Here is a 19,866-nt window from a genome sequence, read left to right as displayed (position 1 = left end):
TAATATTTTTCTAATATTTTAGAACTGTGAAAATTCTTAACTATTTAAATGAAAAAAAGTAATTAGTTTTGATTGAAAATTTTTGACATCGGACAAATAACCATATGCAATACAAGGCAAAATATGCAAGTCTTAAAATGAAAGTCTAAAATTTGATCACAGAAGGAAAGATTCATTCAATGGTTGGCCATATTTCCAATTTATTTTGTATGTGATGGCCTATTTTGTTCACAAACTGCAATAAATTGTGCCTTACCAATAGTTCTCCATTTCGACTTCTATTCGAGGAGTGCACCTTGAAATGAAGACTGCAAGATTGGGTTCTTATCTGGTGGGTGCATGTTAAACTCACTGAGTTTACAATATATGTTTTAAAAAGAGTACTGTAATTTGCTTGGCCTCAATTTATAACATGGGGGTATTCTATGAATTTCAGAAGTGCAACGATGGAAGCCAGAAGCATATCTAGTGGCCCATGAAATTAACTTCTATTATAGGCCTTCTCCATTTCACTCTCCAATAACATCTGGTCTCAGTGCCTCTGGGCTCTCCAGCTTCCTTTCATATCCAAAGCTATTTCTGAATGCCGATCCTCCAAACCTATCTTCATTGCTGATTTAATTCCTTATTTTCTACAATTGTTACCTGTGTTGCCCTCTAACCCTTTTAACAATCAAATGAGAAAACTCAAGCACTTTAAATGAGGAGAGTGAAGAAGAGACAAAGCACTAATTGCACCTGCTACCACAAATGGAATCTCAGAGTCTGACAGCAGATTGCAATTTAGAATCTAGGATTGAATGCGGATCTTTACATTCTCACCCTCTGGGCACTTCCAGGCCACTTGAGTGTCCTTCATCTGTGGTGCTGTGGAAATGTAAACCTGCAGTTGGCTGCCTAGGGATGGCCATCAATGACCAGCTGGCATGGGTGGACTCCTGGATCAACATAGGGTACACCCAATCCAATGCTCCATGATATTTCTTATAGATATTTTGACAGGTTAGTCAAAGCATCCATTTCCTTTTTCTATTGGTTGCCATCCAGTTATCTGGAGCAAAACTGGTAAATATCCTTGACCTCGAGCGAGTTGCTATAATAAGGGCCATAGAATCTTGGACTGCAACATTTAGTTGCTCTAATTTTTACACCACATGCAATTTCTGCATTACCATCTACATTTTGTGAATTGCAAGGATTGCGTTGGGGTATTAAGTACAATGCTCCTACATGCTGCTTTTCTTTCTTGCTGAAGTCGATATCCTGAGCAGCAATAGGGTAGATGGGTGAAATGAAACAGGGCAGGTGGAACCCATTGCAATTTTCCAATGAAACTTCAAAAGATAGCAGTGCAGGCAAGTGAGGCACTTACAAGACTTACTACTGGATAGGTCTAGAACACACAATGGTCTGAGAGGAGAAGGATTTGAAAGTCAAGATTGGAAATGCACATATCATCAATTAATTAAGTCCCTCCTTTGGTTACAGGCTCTCTAGCAGCATAACCCTTTTCGCTGTACCTGCAAGATAGTTCCAATTTGTTGCAATAGCCATTGATTTGTGTCACCTTGAGCAACATAGAGGAAAAATATGTTGATCATTCTCTTAGTTTTTTTAAAAACTGGAGATGATTTCCATTCCTGTTGGTGGATGTACTGTATGTTTGTGAGCAAAAGAGGGAGTGAAAGGGAGCTCCAAAATGTGCACAAGTGTTGGAGCAGTAATGAGAATAGAAATGACTGTTTTGAGTGAGATCATCTATTTTCTTGTATCAATGGGACTAGGTTTTTGGTGACTCACTCCTGGTATTTATCTCTCTAACTGATCCTGCTTCAACTCTGCAGGGGAAACTGGTGTAGCTTCTGGACAGTTTGGCAGTAAGTAACATCACAATTTTGCTATTCACTATGACTGGAGGTTTCCTCCCTCTTTAGATGAAGAGGCATGCAGCCATGAAATTACAAATCGATGCTATTGGAATGGTTAATTATTATCACCTCGTGTGTCCACCAGAATGGTAGAAGATTAATGTAATCAACCATTATCTTTTACACTTTATCTCAGTATTTACATTCCTTGTTTTAATAAAAAAAGTTAATGACAATGAGTTTATTGTTGTTTGTACAAGTACAATGTGCATATGCCTGAAATTCTTACTTGTCGCAACCAAACAATTTATTAGTAGAGATGACACGGAAAGATTGTTATCACAGAGGTGGAAGCAGTTTGTGAAGGCTTAATCGAAGCAGATTAAGGGGGTGGGGGGGGGGAAGGGGGACTAGCTGGATTTGTAAGAAGAACATGTTTATAATTAGAAAAAATCTGCAGACATTGGAAATTTAATATCAAAATAGGAATGCTCAGTGTGATGTAACAGCTGTGGATCGAGATGGGCTGAGTTGTCCTGGCAATTGCAAGTATTCAGCTGTTTCCAAGCAAGTTTGTTCTTATTGCCTCTTGGTGAAGATGTAATATTCTCACCAATTCCTCAAAATTCCTGGCCTGTGTTTGATCAAAATGAAGAAGCAGCACCTGGATTGACACTGATAACCTCAGGTCCTTTTTTTTTTCTAATGGGAGCAGGAGAAATCTACTTGCCTACGTACCTTATTAAACAGCCCCTGATTAATTCCTGGCAGAGTTGTTGGATCCTAGATTGGCTACCACATACTCCTCAGAAAGAAGAGAGCAGGAGGGAAACCAAGTCATCCTTAACCCTGAGAGTTTACCTAAAGAGAGGGGATCTTGTTGCAGATTTTGAGGAAGAAAAATCTTAGCTCTGTTGATACTTAACATGAAGTCTTGTAGCAGACCTCTGTCTACCTGCAACTCCCCAGCATGATGCAGGAGAAATCACCTCTCCAATGCTACACCAATCAGAGCTGCTAAGTTGCTTTATCTTACTTTTATTGACTACTTTGTAAATAATTTAATGTACATTAATTGACTATTAATTTTTAATTTGTACTTGTCATTTTTATTTGCATTGCATTTTACAGTCTTTAAATGTCAATGATATCACATGCTTTCACTCAAGGCCAGGATCCATCTACAATTTTGCTTTTTCTTTTAATTTTTTTGCTTTGGTAAAGAACTTATAACAATAATAAAAAAAATGAGATGATAGGAATAGTTACACATAATTAATAAAACAATTGGTATGTTGAAAACAAACATAAATTTTAAAACATATACGTAATTCGTAGACCAGATAGTTTATTTTAAAAAGGAACTAATAGTAAAGAAAAAGATAGAAAAAAAGGAAAATAATAAAAAGGTGAAATAAAGTAAAAACCTCAGTAATGCCTCCCTAAAAGTGTTGTCAGATCCTATATATGATTATCACTAAAAGAAAAATGAAAGGAGAAAAATATATGAAAAAGAACATGGAAGAGAAACAAGTCAAACAATTCAATTACATTGAAGTGAAATTATAAAATAAGAAAGTGAGTCATTAATAACCCCACAGCATCTGACATCTTATAGCTGAATCTTTTTCCATATTCAACCAAGACAATGATATCACACAACCATTGATCATGAGTAGGCAGGGCAGCATCTTTCCATTTAAGTAAAATCACATGCCTCACCAAAAGAGAACCAAAGGAGATAGAACAACTCTGAACCAGAGACAAGGATGAATCATTCCCTCCCATCTACATTCAAAATAGTAGACACAAGTGTAGAAAACCTCTCCAATATTTTTCTAGACTAGGGCAAGTCCAGAACATGAATTAATGACACTTCTTTGCTCTTAACCCTGTCACAACAGGGACTCATACCAGAGCAAAAGTGAGACAATTTAACCTTAGACATGTGTGCTCTGTGTACCACCTTAAATTATAATTAAAAAATGACAGGCACATAAACAGAGAGCTATTAACCAACTTTAGAATTGTGTCCCAATCTACATCCAATAGAAAAGAATGCACGAATAAAGCAAATTTGTTTAATGTGGCAGAGTTAAAAGATGAATTATCTAGGAGTCTAACTAGCATTGAAAATCCCCACTGAGAATAAATGAATATAAACTTAAATCAGCAAAGAAGTAAAAAAAAATTCAAAACTCCCAGATCATCAATATTAGGAACATAAACATGGGAAAACCACAATTTTATTATGTAATTTCCCTGAAACAATAACAAAGCAACTGATAGAACCCGAAACAACATTATGCATACAAAAGGTAACATTTTGATTAATAAGTATTGATATCCCTCTAGATTTGGCTTGACAGGAAGAATGATATTGCTGCCTCTTCCACCAGAACATCAGGCATGAAACATTATTACCATGAATAGGTCTTCTCCTGTTTAAAAAAAATAATTGCAGCTTTCAGTTGTTTTAAGTGAGAAGCCACCTTCCTTCACTTTACTTGATGATTCAGGCCTTTTACATTCCAACTAAGGAAATGAATAGAATTAGCCATAATCGCTCAGTTATAAAAAACACAGTAATACGAATTTCAGAAAATTCCAGTGTGCAGGTGCAGAGCCAAGTTCTTGCAACATACAACAATCTCCAGCCTGCAGATGGCCCTGTTAGATCAAGAAGTACAACTCTAAAAGCTGGAATCAAAAATAACCATAACAATTAAGCACCATGGCAATGCAAAACAGAAACACCAATGAACCTGTTCCAAATCCCCTACACCCCCCACCCCACTAAGGCTGCTGAATAGACAAACAACAAGCTAAATAATAAATCTAGAAACCCACGATCTTCACTAGAGATTAGATGTTCCTGCTCAAAAGCAAAATAATAAACATTATCCCTGCAGCTGTTCATAACCAGACCAGATGAAGTCATGTTTAGACTAAATCACAATACAATTTAAAAAAAGTTTGAAAACTTATCAAAGTTTTAAAACATCAATTACAGGATGAAAAATCTTATCCCATTTTGATAGAAGCTTAACCAAAAATACAATCAAAGTGTATTGATTTCTTTCCCTTCAACCACTCCAAATTAAATTAACTCATAATAATAATGCTTTACCTGTGATATCTTTAAACAAATGAATGAACCTCTAACAACCATTCAACAGAAAAAGAGAAAATGTCATTCAAGAGTTGGAATGGGAAGTTTGTGAATGTACTCCCAAGCTTCATCCACTGTACAAAACTATTTCTTGTTCCCACTGGGAGAGAAATGTGAAGATGTGCTGGATACAGCAATGAAGGCTTACACTCATGCTGGAATAGCTCTGACATAACTTTCCTGTAAATGGCCTGCTGCTTCCTAACCTTGGGACAGGAATCTTCCATGATTCTAAATTGTTTGATGTGATATTTGTATTGGAGGATTTAAACCATGCTTTTGCTTCTGCAAGGCTGAGAATCAGTATCCTGCTTTGAGACTCAGCAGACATGAGCTAAATTAGACCATGGGGCCCAGAGATGCAGTTATCTGACAAAAAGACATCTGTGTACCAAGAGCATTTAATCTTCCTGCTTGTTAGTATATTGGTGTGCAGTCATTGTCTCGTCTCAGCAATTGGGACCGGTCCAGGCATTGATAAGTATAATTGGGAAGGGCTTGCATATTGTAGTTTGATATCAGCTTTAGAATTTGTGATAAATATTTGTATAAACTGAAGTGCTCTTGGTATGTGTGTCTATTTTCTTTCAGTAGCTCAAACACTGTGACCAATCTAAAACTAACAAAGTGAGAGGTACCTAGGACAATATTGCAGTATTCGTTTACGATGGGCCTCACGGATCAGCAGTTCCTTTTTTGATAGAGACGGCTACTCCATAGTGTAAGTGTATAACCACCGAATGTGGGTTTTTTTTTTTAAAAAACCCTAATTTAAGATTAGGCAATTGTGAACAATGGGCTTTATCAAGCTTCAGTGGTGTCAGAAACATCACTTTCCCAAACTCCATTACCAGCAGGTCAGAAAAATAATTAGTAAGCAGGCCAGCTTCAACTAAGCTCAATATGTAGGTTCCGCCATCTACTTTGACTTCCCAAATTGATAATTCTCATCATTAACTTCTCTTCCTCATCTTTTAGGGGACAAACTTGGTTTCTCAAATCCTTTAAAATAGATTCTGCTGAGGTCAAACACTCACCTTGTTCATTAGTAAAATGACAGACCTGTGCAAGTTGATTTTCCAAATGCCAAAAACCTAGCATTTAGAACTTTAAACTCTTCAACGATCAATGCTTTGACCTGGCTTTCAAAGAAGCCCTCTATAGTCAAGCTTGCCAGTGGATATTTCTTTTCATTTGTTCCATTTTTTTCTGGCCTTGCCACTCCTTGTATCCATTTCAACTTAGATAAAAATACAAATTATGAAATTTGTCACCTCTTTGAAAATTTTAAATAGGTGAACCAGGGAAAAAATAGACTGAAAGTACAGAGCTGTGATAGAGACGACTACTCCATATCACACCCATCCGGAAGTTCCAAATTTTGCTTTTTTGATGTTTGCATGTGGGGCTAGAAACCAGCAGATATTATTTATGCAGACTTTCAGAAAACCTTCAATATGTTATCTCAGTTAAATCATGCTACAAATTTGAAACTGAATTATGCATTGGATCTATTGCACGGCAAAAGAAGTTGCAAAGTACAAATATACTTCAACTTCACTGATTCACCTTTACTGATGTGAATTGTTGGATTTATCCTCAATGCACTCCACATTGGTTTCTATTATTGATATGGACAGTATAATAAGAGCTTTTAGATGGCACTAGAATCTGTACTAGGTCTAAGATGGTGGAGGAATGTAATCCAATTCAAAATTCTGTGCTGTGAGGAGGCTACAAATGGATTTGAATTAATGTAAAAAAAGTAAAACAATAGTCTGTAGACACCATGGTTGAAGTGAACTCAGCAGGTCAAAGAGTGCCCTTTATATAGCAAAGAGAAAAATACAGCTGATATTTCAGGCTTGAACCCTTCATCCTGATGATCTGAGCTTTTCAAATCCAACTGCCTGAGTAACCTGACTCCATTTTCCAGGGGCTGCCTTCAGATAAAACCCCTGTTGAAGCTTGCTACATATTAATGTTCCCATGAAATGTTGAGATAGTTTGTCAAATTAAAGTTGCAATGTAATTACAAGTTGTTGCTTTGGTTATTTTCCCTTTTTGGTCTTTTCCACATGATGCCATGGCTATCAGGGAATTATGTGGATCAAAGGGAGGGAAATACTGAACCATAGTATCTGTCTCATTCTTGCAGGAAGCAAGCTTTTCTTCCCTATTACTACTTGTACATTGCTTTTTATTGTGTAATGCACCTTTGTGTGGCACCATTCATGAATTATGGCAATATTCACATAACATTGAAGTTTTAGCATTTACTTCCTATTTCAAATGAGTAAAAAATTGTAAAACACTCTTCGAAAAGAAATTATTGACTGTTTGATAATAACTGTAAGGCTTCAAATGGTACTGTTATAAAGCATTGTTTTAACAATATAAAGCCCTTGAGATGAATAATCTATGATATGATTTAAGAACAAATAAATGAGTGTCCATGAAAATACTTAATTAAAAAAAAATTATAGACCTATAGCACGGTAACAGGACACTTTGGTCTACGAGTCTGTTCCGCCCAATTTACACCCAATTAAACTACAAACTCATGTTTTGAATGTGGGAGGAAAGCAGAGCCCCTGGGAAAAACCCACACAGGGTGGGGAAAATATATGAATTCCTTACAGTGCAGGATTCGAACCCCAGTCCTGATCACAGATGCCGTAAAGGCGTTGCACTAACCATTGTGCTGCCAATCTAAGGTACCCCACATGCTCAATTAAACAAATTATACTACAGTGATATTTTGAGTACATTCCGGTATTATGCTGTTAATTCAACCACATTCTTTCAACAAATGTTTACTTTTATTTTAACCATTGTGGGCCCCATGGTCTATTTTATAAAATAGATCTAAACCCACTACCAAAAATGAAGCTGTCTGGAAAGGAGAGGAAAAAATAATTCTTTATCACAGTGATAAATTACCTTATTCGTCAACATTTCTGCATTCATATCAAATCTGAGATTCTGCAAATAATTCATTAAAAGTCCCCACAGTGTTTGAAAATTTAAATTCAAATTGGAAATTGACAATCTAATCTTCTCTAAATTTAGACATGAGTAATGGATAATTTTACCAGAAACATTGGTTGCCTGAATTTTTTTTTGCCCTTTTATTCCTGTAGATAATGAATGACCTGCTGAGTTTCTCCAGCACATTTGTGTATTGCACTCTGGTTTTCAGACTTTCATTTTAACTCTCAGGTGATAACAGTGGGACCATCAGGGGAGAGTGGAAGGGCAGACAGGCCCAGATGGAACCAGGGGAATGAAAGTGGGTGGAGAGTGGCAGAGGGGTCAGGGAGGTGCGCGATGGTTAAGGGGACATTAAAAAGAGGCAATAAAACTTGAAGTGGATTGGAAGAAGAAAGGCGATTACAGGAGAAGTCACATAAAACTGGAAAATTCAATAATCATAGGCTGCTAACTTCGTCCCCCTAGTTTGCTTTGAACCTGTGCTGGCAGTGAAAGAGGTACAGGATGGACAAAGGTTTGTGAGGGAACGAGAAGGTCAGTTGAAATAGTGAGCAACCAAGAGTATGGGATGGCCATTGTGGACAGAGTGTATGTGCTCCATAAAATCATCGTCTAGTCTGTACTTGGTCTTGCCAATTGATGAGGGCAAATTGAGATCAATGAGCGCAGTACGCAACATTAGAAATTGTTTAGTCCCTGAAAGGTGGTGTAGGGGAAAATGCAGCTCCTTCTACTGTCAATAGCAACAGAGAGGTGGGTAGGGAGGGATGAAGTGGAATCCAGGAAGGACTTCATTCCTGAGAAAGGCAAGAATGGATGGGGAGATTTGGATGCAGATGGTCATGGGATGTCATTGTAGTTGGCAGAATTGATGAAGGATGACGAACTGGACATCTAAAATGTTGTTTCACCAGAAACTTTGACAAAACATTCTCAAATTATAAAGGCAAACAGTACATGGGTTTAAATGTATTATTCAGTGAATAATCCCCTAAAATCTCTTTATTCTAGTGTGGTTGGTGTGCTGTGCAGTGAATGAAAAGAAAAAAAAACCATGGAAGTTGTGAGCAAGTTGAACCAACCTACTGACTTTACTGGAACTTTGAGAGGTTATCAGCACCACTCCCATGATCCTTTTCAGCCCCTCCCACCAGGACCATTGTTATGTCAGCTCAGTGTGAGCCTGCACCTCGGTGACCTGGTTTGCTTGTGTGCTCGCTACACTAATTTGATAAACTAAATAGTTATCAATGTAAATGGTAGTGAAATCAAATGTATGAATGAGGGGCTCAGCAGTAGAGGCAGAATTGGATCACAGCAGGAACAGATAGTCTTGACAATTATGTGAAGGTCGTCTCAGGGTCAAGCCCTGTATGATCCTAAGGTTGTGTCCTTTGTTCCCAGGAAGAGGAATGGAGTTGAGGAAGAGGTGGCCACATCAGGAGCACTGAATGCAGTAGACAAGGTTGGAGGATTGAAAAGATTGACTTTGGTTCTTTCAAAATCGAGTTGGAGAAAATATTTTCCGATTCAGCTCAGGATGGTAGACAAGCAATTTGATAATATAGAAGCTATGAAGCAGTCAAGAAAGGTGGTGTTGTCAGTATTCATGTGTGAGTCACTACTTTTGAATGATGGTGCAGAGGGTTAACAGGCAGGTTAGACTAGATATTAATTTGAGAGGCAGGTTAGGCTACCGTATAGATTTGAGGGACATTGGAGAAACGATGCAATCATGGGAAACTGTTGGAGATGATTGCCTGTCTGTGCCTTGAAAGATGGCAATACAGCCAAGTGATTGTGTTGTTGCTTGGCTCGCAGGGCAGTCGAGCAGCATTTCAGGAGAAATGCATGAACTTTATTATCTTGCAGCTGGATGGAATTGATGTACAATGGTTAAAATAAAAGTAAACATTTGTTGAAAGAATGTGGTTGAATTAACAGCATAATACCGGAATGTACTCAAAATCTGTTACAGCTGAACAAAACAGAAAAGATAAAAACCACCTGTTCTATTTGGTCTGATTTGCTCACTGTAATTTATATTGTTCATCCAACCTATTCTTCCATTATGACATTCATTACACTTTGAGGCAAAACAATGAAGCCAAATTAGAGCTGAAATTCTGAAAAATTCCTTCTTTGATCCCTGAAGGCAAAATGAGTTACAATATGAATAATCGTCGCATTTTATTTAACCCTTTGTTGTGAGTGAGAGAACAGATTTGATTGGTCTCAAAAATAAGGACTTTGAACACAGTCTGACAATAAATGACTATTTATAGAACCCCAACCAACCAATTTTCCCCTGCAACCGCTGCAACCGTGTCTGCCTGTCCCGCATCGGACTTGTCAGCCACAAACGAGCCTGCAGCTGACGTGGACTTTTTACCCCCTCCATAAATCTTCGTCCGCGAAGCCAAGCCAAAGAAGATAGAAGATGGGAGTGGGAAGATAGCAACAGAGGGATAAGGTACACTCTCACTCATACTCTCATACGCATGCACTCTCACTCACACACAACCCTCCCTTCTCCCCCCCCCCCCAATGAATTACACACCGTTACACACAATCAAGGAAAATAAACAATACGATACCCACCACCTATTGACTCAGTACAGGTACAGCTCTATGCTACTCAGGACAATAAGACATTCCCAACCTTTACTAGTGCACACCTTACCAAATGATTTTTCCAGCGCTGTTCCATGGTATTCAGCCTGGAGTAAAACAGGGCAGTTCCTCTAAGATGGCAAAAAGAGAGTAAGCCAAGCACTCATGGCACCCTTTATAGTATTAGAGGGCTGGGGAATCCAGCCCAGGTAATCTACAGGGAACCAATGGCTTGGTGCCAGCAAGGTCTAATTGATTACAAAGGCTAATGGCCCAAGGCCAAGTGCAAAGGTACTTAAAGGGGCCACTGGTCAGGTGTGCACTGATGGGTGAGGTGGAACCAAATCTTGATTGGCTGATGGTGTGTCTTCTGACCAGAAAATGGGGAGTGCTTCCGCATGACAGCACTATTACCACAAAAAAGTTTTTTCAAGAATTAAATATGTAAGGAAATTTCTTTTGAAAGGTAAAATGCTAAGAGTTTCTATAGAAAGGTTAGTGTGGATGTATGAATTGGAAGGATTACTACTCCCTAACTTTAAGCATTATTATCAAGCAGCTCAACTGAGATTGGTTGCTTCTCTTTTTGTAGCAGTAGAAAAACCAGCATGGGTTAAAATAGAGTTAGATAAAATAGGAGATAAATTAGCAAAGGAATTTATATATAAGTGAGATTCAATTTTATTAACTGGGGGTAAAGAGTCAGTATTGTTGAAACATTTGATTATTGTTTTGAATAAGATAAAAGATGAAATTGGAATAAATGGAAATATCTCACCTAAGATGCCTTTAATTAAAAATCAGCTCAAACATTTTTCAAAGGATAATAGGTTTTTAACTATCTGGTTTAGTGAGGGTATTAAAAATATCAAAAATTGTTATGAGCAAGGTCAATTGATGTAATTTGAACAAATGAGGAATAATTATGGAATACCTAGTAATACTTTGTTCTGCTATTTCCAATTGAGAGCATATTTAAGAGAAAAGTTTAGAAATGTGATTACCCATTTGTAGCAAGATGGAAACTCTTATTAGGAAAGGAAATACCAAAACATTTACTTCTGTAGTTTATCTTGTATTGCAAAAAGGAACTATTAAACAAGGAGTGCATAAATCCAGGCAGAAATGGGAGTTGGATTTGAATATTATAATTGATGAGCAAAGATGGTTAAATCTTTGTCAGGATAGTATGACATACACTGTTAATGTAAGATATAGATTCGTTCAAAATCATTTTTTGTTAACATTAGTTGTATTTAACACCACAGAAACTGAATAGAATGAAATCAGATATATCAGATCAATGCTTTAGGTGTGGTGAAGAGATTGTTTTTTTTTTGCATTTAACTTGGTCATGTCCAGGTAAAACCTTTCTGGGTGGATTTACGGTAGTTTTTGGAACAAATTACAGGTACATTATTTCCATTAAATCCAGATTTATTTCTATTGTGAAACATAGAAGGAACAAGACCCAATCTAAAATTATCAATGTATCAAGTTAGATTTGTTAAAATAGCATTGGCAAGAGGAAGGAAACATACTGCAGTGATTAGGAAAGTTGATTTATGTATAAATATGGGAAGATGGAATCCAAAAATTCAAAGGACTATTCTTTAGAGAAAATTACATACAATTTGCAAAATAAATACCCTATATTTTTGCAAAATTGGAACATGTATACACAAATTTTGGGTATAAACCTGTAGAAATGTTCTTCCAGCCTCTTGAGTTCCGTGTTAAGCTTCTTCCTTTAAAAAAAAGTGATCATAAAATCTTGAATTCCAGTGCGTTTGGGGGGGGGGGGATTACTCCAGGTAATCCAAAGATACTACATTATTTCTTCCAACTTTTTTTTTTTCTTTCTATTATATATGATTCTCTACATGCATATATTATTCTTTAAGGTGGGGGCTGAGGGGTTGGGAGAGGGAGAAGGGGTGGGGTATTATCACCACCATGTAATGAATGGAATTTTAAGTTTGAATATTTATTTTCTTGTATAACGATTACTAATTACATGAATTGAAATTTTTTTAAAATATAAAATATTCAATGAAAAAGAGGTATTTTTTCCTTGTGCACAAAGCTCTTAAACATTGTAAAAGAAAATTAGGTTGGATGTCAAGTTTTGTTCAATCAGCAGTCCTTTTGATGTTAATTTAAGACTTGAACATAATGAATTTCTGAAACCACATTCCTGAAGTACATGATTGATGGCAAACACACATATGGACCACAGTCCGAAATTTACACTGAACATTTTAAATCTAACTGTTCTTTTTTAAACAGGTAATCTTTACAGGTTTAATGTTAAATCATTTAATCTAACCACATTCTTTATTCTCTCAAGAGTGAAATTCTAAAACCAATAAATTGTCTTTGCAATTTAGATCAAAAGAAGATATTTTCCATAAAACCACAAAATAGCTTATCACTGAAGTAAGAAAATATGAGCACAGTTTGAACTTTACCATTGCTGTGGTTTCTCTTTGATATTCAAGCTGTAAGATGTAATAAAATAGACAGAAGGGTAGCCTCACTATTCCACTAAATTATTATAAATAGGGTTCAAAATACATAGACCAGTTGCTTAGATTTCCTACCATATATTCAATAGTATTGGAGAAAAACTACATTGCTATATATTGGAAGAATGGGCAATAGTGATATTGCAATAGTTGTCCCTTTTTAATAACATTAAATAGTTGCAATGAGACTCAAAAATTCCAATTTGCAGTCTGATTTTGGAAAAAAAAGGGGGCCAGGAATCCATTTTAGTATAAATTGGTTGTTTCAAATGCATTATTATGTTTAAGGCATGAAAGCAAGCAAGAATATTTCATAAAAGGTATCTAGATAGATTCAATAAATTATCTGCAAACATTGAAATTGCAACATGGGATCATTCGGTTTTGAAACAATAAATTGATGCTTTCACATTCAAAAGCATATTAACTTTTAGCTCTGGATATTAACTTTTAACTTTTGCCCCTGAAACCAACCAGCTTTCTGGTTGGTGGCATCACTGCCTGGTATGGAGGCTCCAACTCTCAAGAAAAGAATAAACTTGAGGGTTGTTAACTCAGCCTGCAACATCACAGGCACAAGACTTCACTCACTGAGGACATCTCCATGAGGCAATGTCTTAAAAGAGCAGCCTCTAAACTCAGGCTATGCCCTCTTCTCTCTGCTACCATTGAAGAAAAGGTACAGGACCTAAAGACAAGGAATCAGATTCCTGAATAATCATTGAACTAAAGACACTGCCTTAATTTTATATTGTCATAAGACCGCTATATAATATGTATGTTTGCGCTGTGACGCTGCCACAAAACAGAACTTCATGACAATAAATTCTGATTCTGAACTCTGGTGAATTCTAACAGCCTTATTAAATATCAATAGATCTAATTTTTTATTGGCTATTTTATGTGTATGTATCTTTGTCATGCAGTTACGTTGGTGTTACTTAGTCATTGCTTAACATCCATACAGTGCAAATAATCAGCTTTTAAATTAAGTTGGAAACATTATTTTGTTTTACAAATATACAACAGTGTCTAGCAACACAGGTGATACACAACACAGAAGTAGCTATTTACACACATGCACCAACCAAATGATGTCAGGTATAAACAAAAAAAAATCAAAGGTCGATGAGTCTGTCATTTTGAGTCAAGATAAGCTTATCACATTTCAAATCACAATTTAAGGCTCTTTTCAGTTAAAAACATGCATCTTTTCATTTAATTTTGCTAGTGTCGAATAATTAGAAACAAACACTTGAGAATAATCATGTGGAAGTCCTTGATGCAATTCTGAGGCTGAAATTGTCAACATAATTTTTCCTTAGCGAACTCAAAGTAGTAAAGTTTTTATTTCTAAGCCTCAAATAACTTCTGAAAAATGATTTCAACATATGAATTTTATAGAAAACAGGAGTTTTGTGGGGTAGAATTGAGAACCTTTTTCAATAAATCTTCATTGCCCAGCTAAGGATATTAATAATGCTGCCGAAGCACCTCAAAAATTATTCTGAACACCCTCAGCTACGAATTAATCAATGCATTTTAATAATAAAGAAGCAAAAAATACAAATTGTCTATTAGAGTGTTGTGATAATACTTCATGGAACACGAGAGGAAAAAAAAAAGTAAACTAAGGGAAAAGGCAGAGGTTCTGGCTTTGATTCAAAGATGGTTCTTGTTAAAATAAATTTTATATACCATAAATATTAATACTGTGCACATCACAATGCCAAAAATGGTTACACTAGAACAGATATTACATGTAATCTTAGAACTGTGAATGGTGATTTCAAGCAAGAAAGATCACAAATATTTTCCTATTTTAGTATTCCGATTAGTTTTTGCTGGCTGGTGCAATATAAAGAAATTACCACCATGAAAAAAATTAACAGTAATAAAATGAAGGAAAAAAACTTGCAAATGGAGAGTGTGACTGATTTTTCAATCCATCCGATTTTTATTGATTTTGTAACAATCAAAATTACATTATTAAAAAAAAACCACAGAAAATGATAATGACTGGAGAACAGAGACAATGTTTATATATATATAAAAAAACTTCTGGCATTGAGATTAGTCACAAAACAGCAAGTTTTCACAGAAAGATAATATTAAGGGAGTATTTTCCACAAAGGAAAATGAATTAATGTAGAAATGACAGATTTCTCCAATGAAAGTAAACCTTAACAGTGAATGGTTATTTCTATCCTTTCAACAAATAGTACCCAAAGGATCAATTCAAACACACATGATTACATTCAGGAACCACTTCCTTCCAGTTTCAGCTTTTGGGAATCTGAAATATTAATAACAACAACATATCATTTGAAGTGACAAAACACAGAACCTTGAGTCTATAATTAAACTGGCATACCTACTACTCAATTCTAAAAACAACGAGCAGATTATTACATAAGAAAGTAGCTTCATACATCAATTTAACTGAGGCAACTGCATGTTCCTGGGTGATTTTTGTGTATGTTCAACTGACAAGTTCTTCTTATTTCGAATAAGAGCCAAACTGAAAGCCAGAAGTAGAAACAAAAACAAACATAAATTGTCAAAAGTTAACAGAATTCTACTCAGATTCTGTGTAACTAATCTCAACATACCTTCAAATGTTGAATAATTTTGTTTCCTGATTGCTTCTTTGCTGCAAACCAAAATGAAAAAAAAATTCTCAAAAGTCTTCATAATTAATTTGAGTTATCTTCAGGATAATTCAATTTTTTTTAAAGGGTCATAATTATTTTCTGAAACTACAAAAATAAAAAAATAATGTTGAAAATCTGCCCTACTTCAAAATACATTTCCTTTTGATGACCTGGTGGTGCAGCTTAATAAATATTGGTTAATGACATCTCAAAATCGTGTGGTACCAGTTTTGATCCTCGATTACTAACCATCGCACCAGCATGGGGGAGTCATCAATATGAGATCAGTGATTCCCTACAGATAAAGTGAACTATGGAAAAATAAGAAGGCTGCATTATTCCTAGGGAACTGCCAACCACTTCAAAGAGGACACTTTTAGAACATGTGGTGCATGCTACCAGAAATCCATTTTGCCAACCAGGCTTTTGCCATTAGCTAGATAGTAATTTGTCGGGCCATGTGTGGGGAGAAAATAGCATTTTATATCTTTTTTTTGTTAAATTAATGAACCTATGTACATATTTACTGTTACATACATATTACTTTAAATATTATGAAATGCAAAATGCTTATTTAAAATTAGTCGAGTTAAAGATACAAGAGCAATAAAACAGATTTTCAGCTTTGAACATATCCATGTTTCAGTTGGCTATGTATTCACGGGTGAAGCAGATTAATTTTCCTGCTTTATTAATTTGCAAAACATGAAAATAATTAGAAACAAAAGGAAATGTACTAATGAGAGAAACTTTTTCAGACTTTGTAACCATTTGTCAACAGTCCTGATCAAAGGTGTATCACTCAGCTGCAGTGCTCTCGCGAATACAACACTGTGGACTTCTCATGTTGTGTAGAACTGCCTGAAGAACATTGCTTTGTCTTCTTTTATTTTCTTCCTTTCTTGAAGAATTTTTCAATGAATTCAATTTATCATTTTGGTGCACCTTAATATTTTGCTTGCCATGCTCCTCTATTTGTTTTTCCAAATGTTTCTGGATAGCGAGTCCAAGGACTTCTGCATCCACAGATGCTCCATAGACTTCCCACGTCATGCCTTTTTCATCCCACTGGACTTCACGCACTGGCTCCTCTTCCATGGCCTCGACACAAACCTCAGGGAGGGTGGTCAATGATGTTTTCTCTAAAGGAGTCATCGGGCCCGTGGCCACTGATTTGCATTGCACCGATAGGTCCACTTGCATCTGCACATCTTTTTTGGGTGGTGCAGTAACTGACGGGGCATCTGGTGGACATACCGTTGGCTTTTTAGCTGGTTGATCTCTTAAGCTGATGTCAGGAATTTTAAATACTGGACAATTATCTGGAGGAGCCATGGGGCTGGTCGCGATGGATCTGCTCTGCACTTGGATTGCGACCTGCACCTCAGCGTCTTGGCTTGTCAATGCTGACATGGAGGTCTGTGAACAACCTACCACTGTCCCCGAGTCATTGTTCTCTTCCTCGCCTTGCTGATTATTGTCTACCCTGTTCTCGTCCGGCTGAACGGCCGTGTCGACATTCTCTGCCAGGTCGGAGGGCAGCTGGTGACTACGGCAATGGACGGTTTGCAGAGTCTCTTGGCCACCTCCAGTGAGTTGGGCTTCAGCACTCGGATCTGAACGGTCAATGTCACACCTTGTGGGTTCTTTACTCTTCTGGTCGACCTCTGTCTTCGTGACAGCCGCACTGTTCGCCAGGTTGGACGTGGGTTCTTCCCGACTCCGTTCCACGCTCATAGCCCACGCCTGCCCCGAGGGCAAGCAGGACTTGTCCATTTCTGCCGCGGGACCTTTCGGCACATGAGCGCCGATCTCTGGCGGATGGTTGGACCTCGTATCTTTCGGGCTGTCGGCCGAGCAGGCGCTGGGCGATGGAGCCGGGCCGTCGGGCTGAGTGGCCTCCGGCGGCACCACCACTTTCTCCATCTCAGGCGGATCTGCAAACGGCGGAGACTGTCCAGATCATTAATGGTCCCCACCTTGTCTCATCGTAACGTGGCGCTTTTGCTGAACGGACCGCGCTCTCAGTTCTTACAATGGGCTGGTTGTGTTTTGCTCAGATCCCCCTGGAGATTTCCATCGGAAAACGGAAGCTTTCAACGTCTGAAAGAGAGAGAGAGGGAGAAAACAAATCGTGCACAAAATGAAAAATAAAATGCAAATGTTTGGAAACCGTTCGCTGAAAAGATCGGCCGTCCTGGCGAAGCAGAGGGCGAAAATATCGTGGAAAATGGAACCATCACGCTGCTTGAAGCGGCCAGAGGGAATGATCGCAATGCTGGAGTTTCCTGCTGACTAATTCTGACAGGTCCAACCTCACCTCCCATCCGCAGCCCCGTGACCCTGAACTCAACGAGGAGGCAACACCCCGCTGCTGCCGCTCCACACCTCCGAGACGCGGAGCCCAAATCCCCCCCCGTGCGCCGAGCTCTCCGCCACCCCTCCCCCGGCTGAAGGCACCGAGGATCGGACCAATGGACGGATTCGCCGCCCCCTCCCTCCCTCCTCCTCACCTGAGGTCCGGCTCTTCCCGGTCGCTGCCCCCTCGGCGGCTCCACACAAGACAACCGCCCCCCTCCAGGGACTTTCCACCCGATGGTCCCTTCTCCCCGCAGAAGGACTGGAGCCCGGATCGGTGGAGGGAGCCGCCCTTCGCTCTCCCTGGAAACGTCCTTTCGCCCGTGCGTCTCTCCCCGCAGACACCTGGACCCTTGCTCAGCCTGGACCCTTGCCCAGCCTGGACCCTTGCTCAGTCTGGACCCTTGCCCAGCCTGGACCCTTGCCCAGCCTGGACCCTTGCTCAGCCTGGACTTTGCTCAGCCTGGACCCTTGCTCAGCCTGGACTTTGCTCAGCCTGGACCCTTGCTCAGCCTGGACTTTGCTCAGCCTGGACCCTTGCTTAGCCTGGACCCTTCCCCAGCCTGGACCCTTCCTCAGCTTGGACCCGACATCCTCTTGGCCCTGAATACACGCGGAGAAATTGGTTCTTGAGAGAGGAAACCCAGCACAGATGGGAAGAACTGCTGATGGCGATGCGTGCTGGGAAGTGCATGTGCATGGCAGGGTATCATCAAATGAGAAGGTTGACCCCACCCTTCACCTTCACGTTTGCTCTGGAGGAAGTAAATGACTTGGGGGGCAAGGGCAACTTTTTGCTGCACTTTGCTGGCGCGGTTCATGGCGACGCCAGGCGAAGGCTCGGTAGGAACTGGAGCTCGGTTAACTCAGCAGCCTTTCGTGTAAGACCAGGCTTTGTTATTGCTTCAATTTTATTTGGAGATGAAAGATTCTGTGAATATTAAAGGGGCAGGTTGTGTTGCTAAAGGGCCCGACTTTCTTCTCGTGGATGCTTGGCTTACTCCAGCTTTTCCTTTTGTGTGGAGCCCCCACCCAGCATGTGCAGACTTTTCCGGGTTGAGCGATGATCAGGGTGGGGGCCCGAGGTGTAACTTTCGGGGTGGACTCATCCTGCTCAGAGCAAACTGGAAGTCGATTGGGAAAGCGATGCCTTGCGTAGAAAAGGAATTAATTGAATTTTTAAAATGTAGAATGGTCTTCTGGCACCCATTCATAGTCGGGATTTGGTATGTGCAACTTGACTTCTTTGTGTTTTTTGAGCAACGCGCCAAATATTTATTTGTATCTACTTGTCAACGTCGGTGCTTTGTTTTTTGTTAACCCAATTGCCATTTCAAAGGTGGTCCAGGAAATCTGTATAACACTGTTCGGGCATTTCAGTGTGAAAGAGTCCCGAACGGACTCAAAAGAGGGAAGGACACAGTACTGGAGAAACTCCGCAGGTCCAACCTTGATGAAGGACTCTCGCCCAAACGTTGGATATGGATCTTTCTGCTGTTCTAACTTCAACTCCGGTGTTCCACTTCGGGCTACACAATTGAGTCGAATTGCAGAGGAAATGTGAACTCGTGTCCCAGAGAATATCAGACCAAGGAAGTCACAGATCGCATCGACCTAACTGTATGCCTGCAGCACATTTTAACTGAAAGATTTCACCTTCTGGACAAATGCAAGTCTGT

At 38.7% G+C, this 19,866-nt stretch overlaps 1 protein-coding gene across 5 annotated transcripts; it reads right to left on the bottom strand.

Annotated features, from left to right (window-relative positions):
* Window positions 1–15,186: 15,186 nt before the first annotated feature.
* LOC138742875 (G protein-regulated inducer of neurite outgrowth 1) lies at window positions 15,187–18,238 on the bottom strand. 5 transcript variants are annotated; one of them, XR_011344475.1, is made up of 3 exons: window positions 18,003–18,238; window positions 15,788–15,828; window positions 15,187–15,696 (listed from the first exon to the last, which is right to left on the bottom strand). XR_011344475.1 is itself a non-coding variant. In XM_069897784.1 (2 exons), exon 1 carries the CDS (start codon window positions 17,753–17,755, stop codon window positions 16,628–16,630), a length of 1,128 nt encoding a protein of 375 aa, XP_069753885.1. In that variant the 5' UTR covers window positions 17,756–18,238; the 3' UTR covers window positions 15,187–15,471; window positions 15,588–16,627. The 5 variants fall into 5 exon arrangements, 4 of the variants coding, with proteins under 4 accessions (XP_069753885.1, XP_069753884.1, XP_069753883.1 ...); XM_069897784.1 differs by having other exon boundaries at window positions 15,187–15,471; window positions 15,588–18,238; XM_069897783.1 differs by having other exon boundaries at window positions 15,187–15,471; window positions 15,608–18,238.
* Between the last annotated feature and the right edge of the window lie 1,628 nt (window positions 18,239–19,866).

The sequence above is a fragment of the Narcine bancroftii genome, chromosome 9, assembly GCF_036971445.1.
Source record: "Narcine bancroftii isolate sNarBan1 chromosome 9, sNarBan1.hap1, whole genome shotgun sequence".
Lineage (NCBI taxonomy): Eukaryota > Metazoa > Chordata > Chondrichthyes > Torpediniformes > Narcinidae > Narcine > Narcine bancroftii.
The sequence above is the reverse complement of the archived record's forward strand: the minus strand, read 5'-3'. Positions and strand labels throughout refer to the sequence as shown.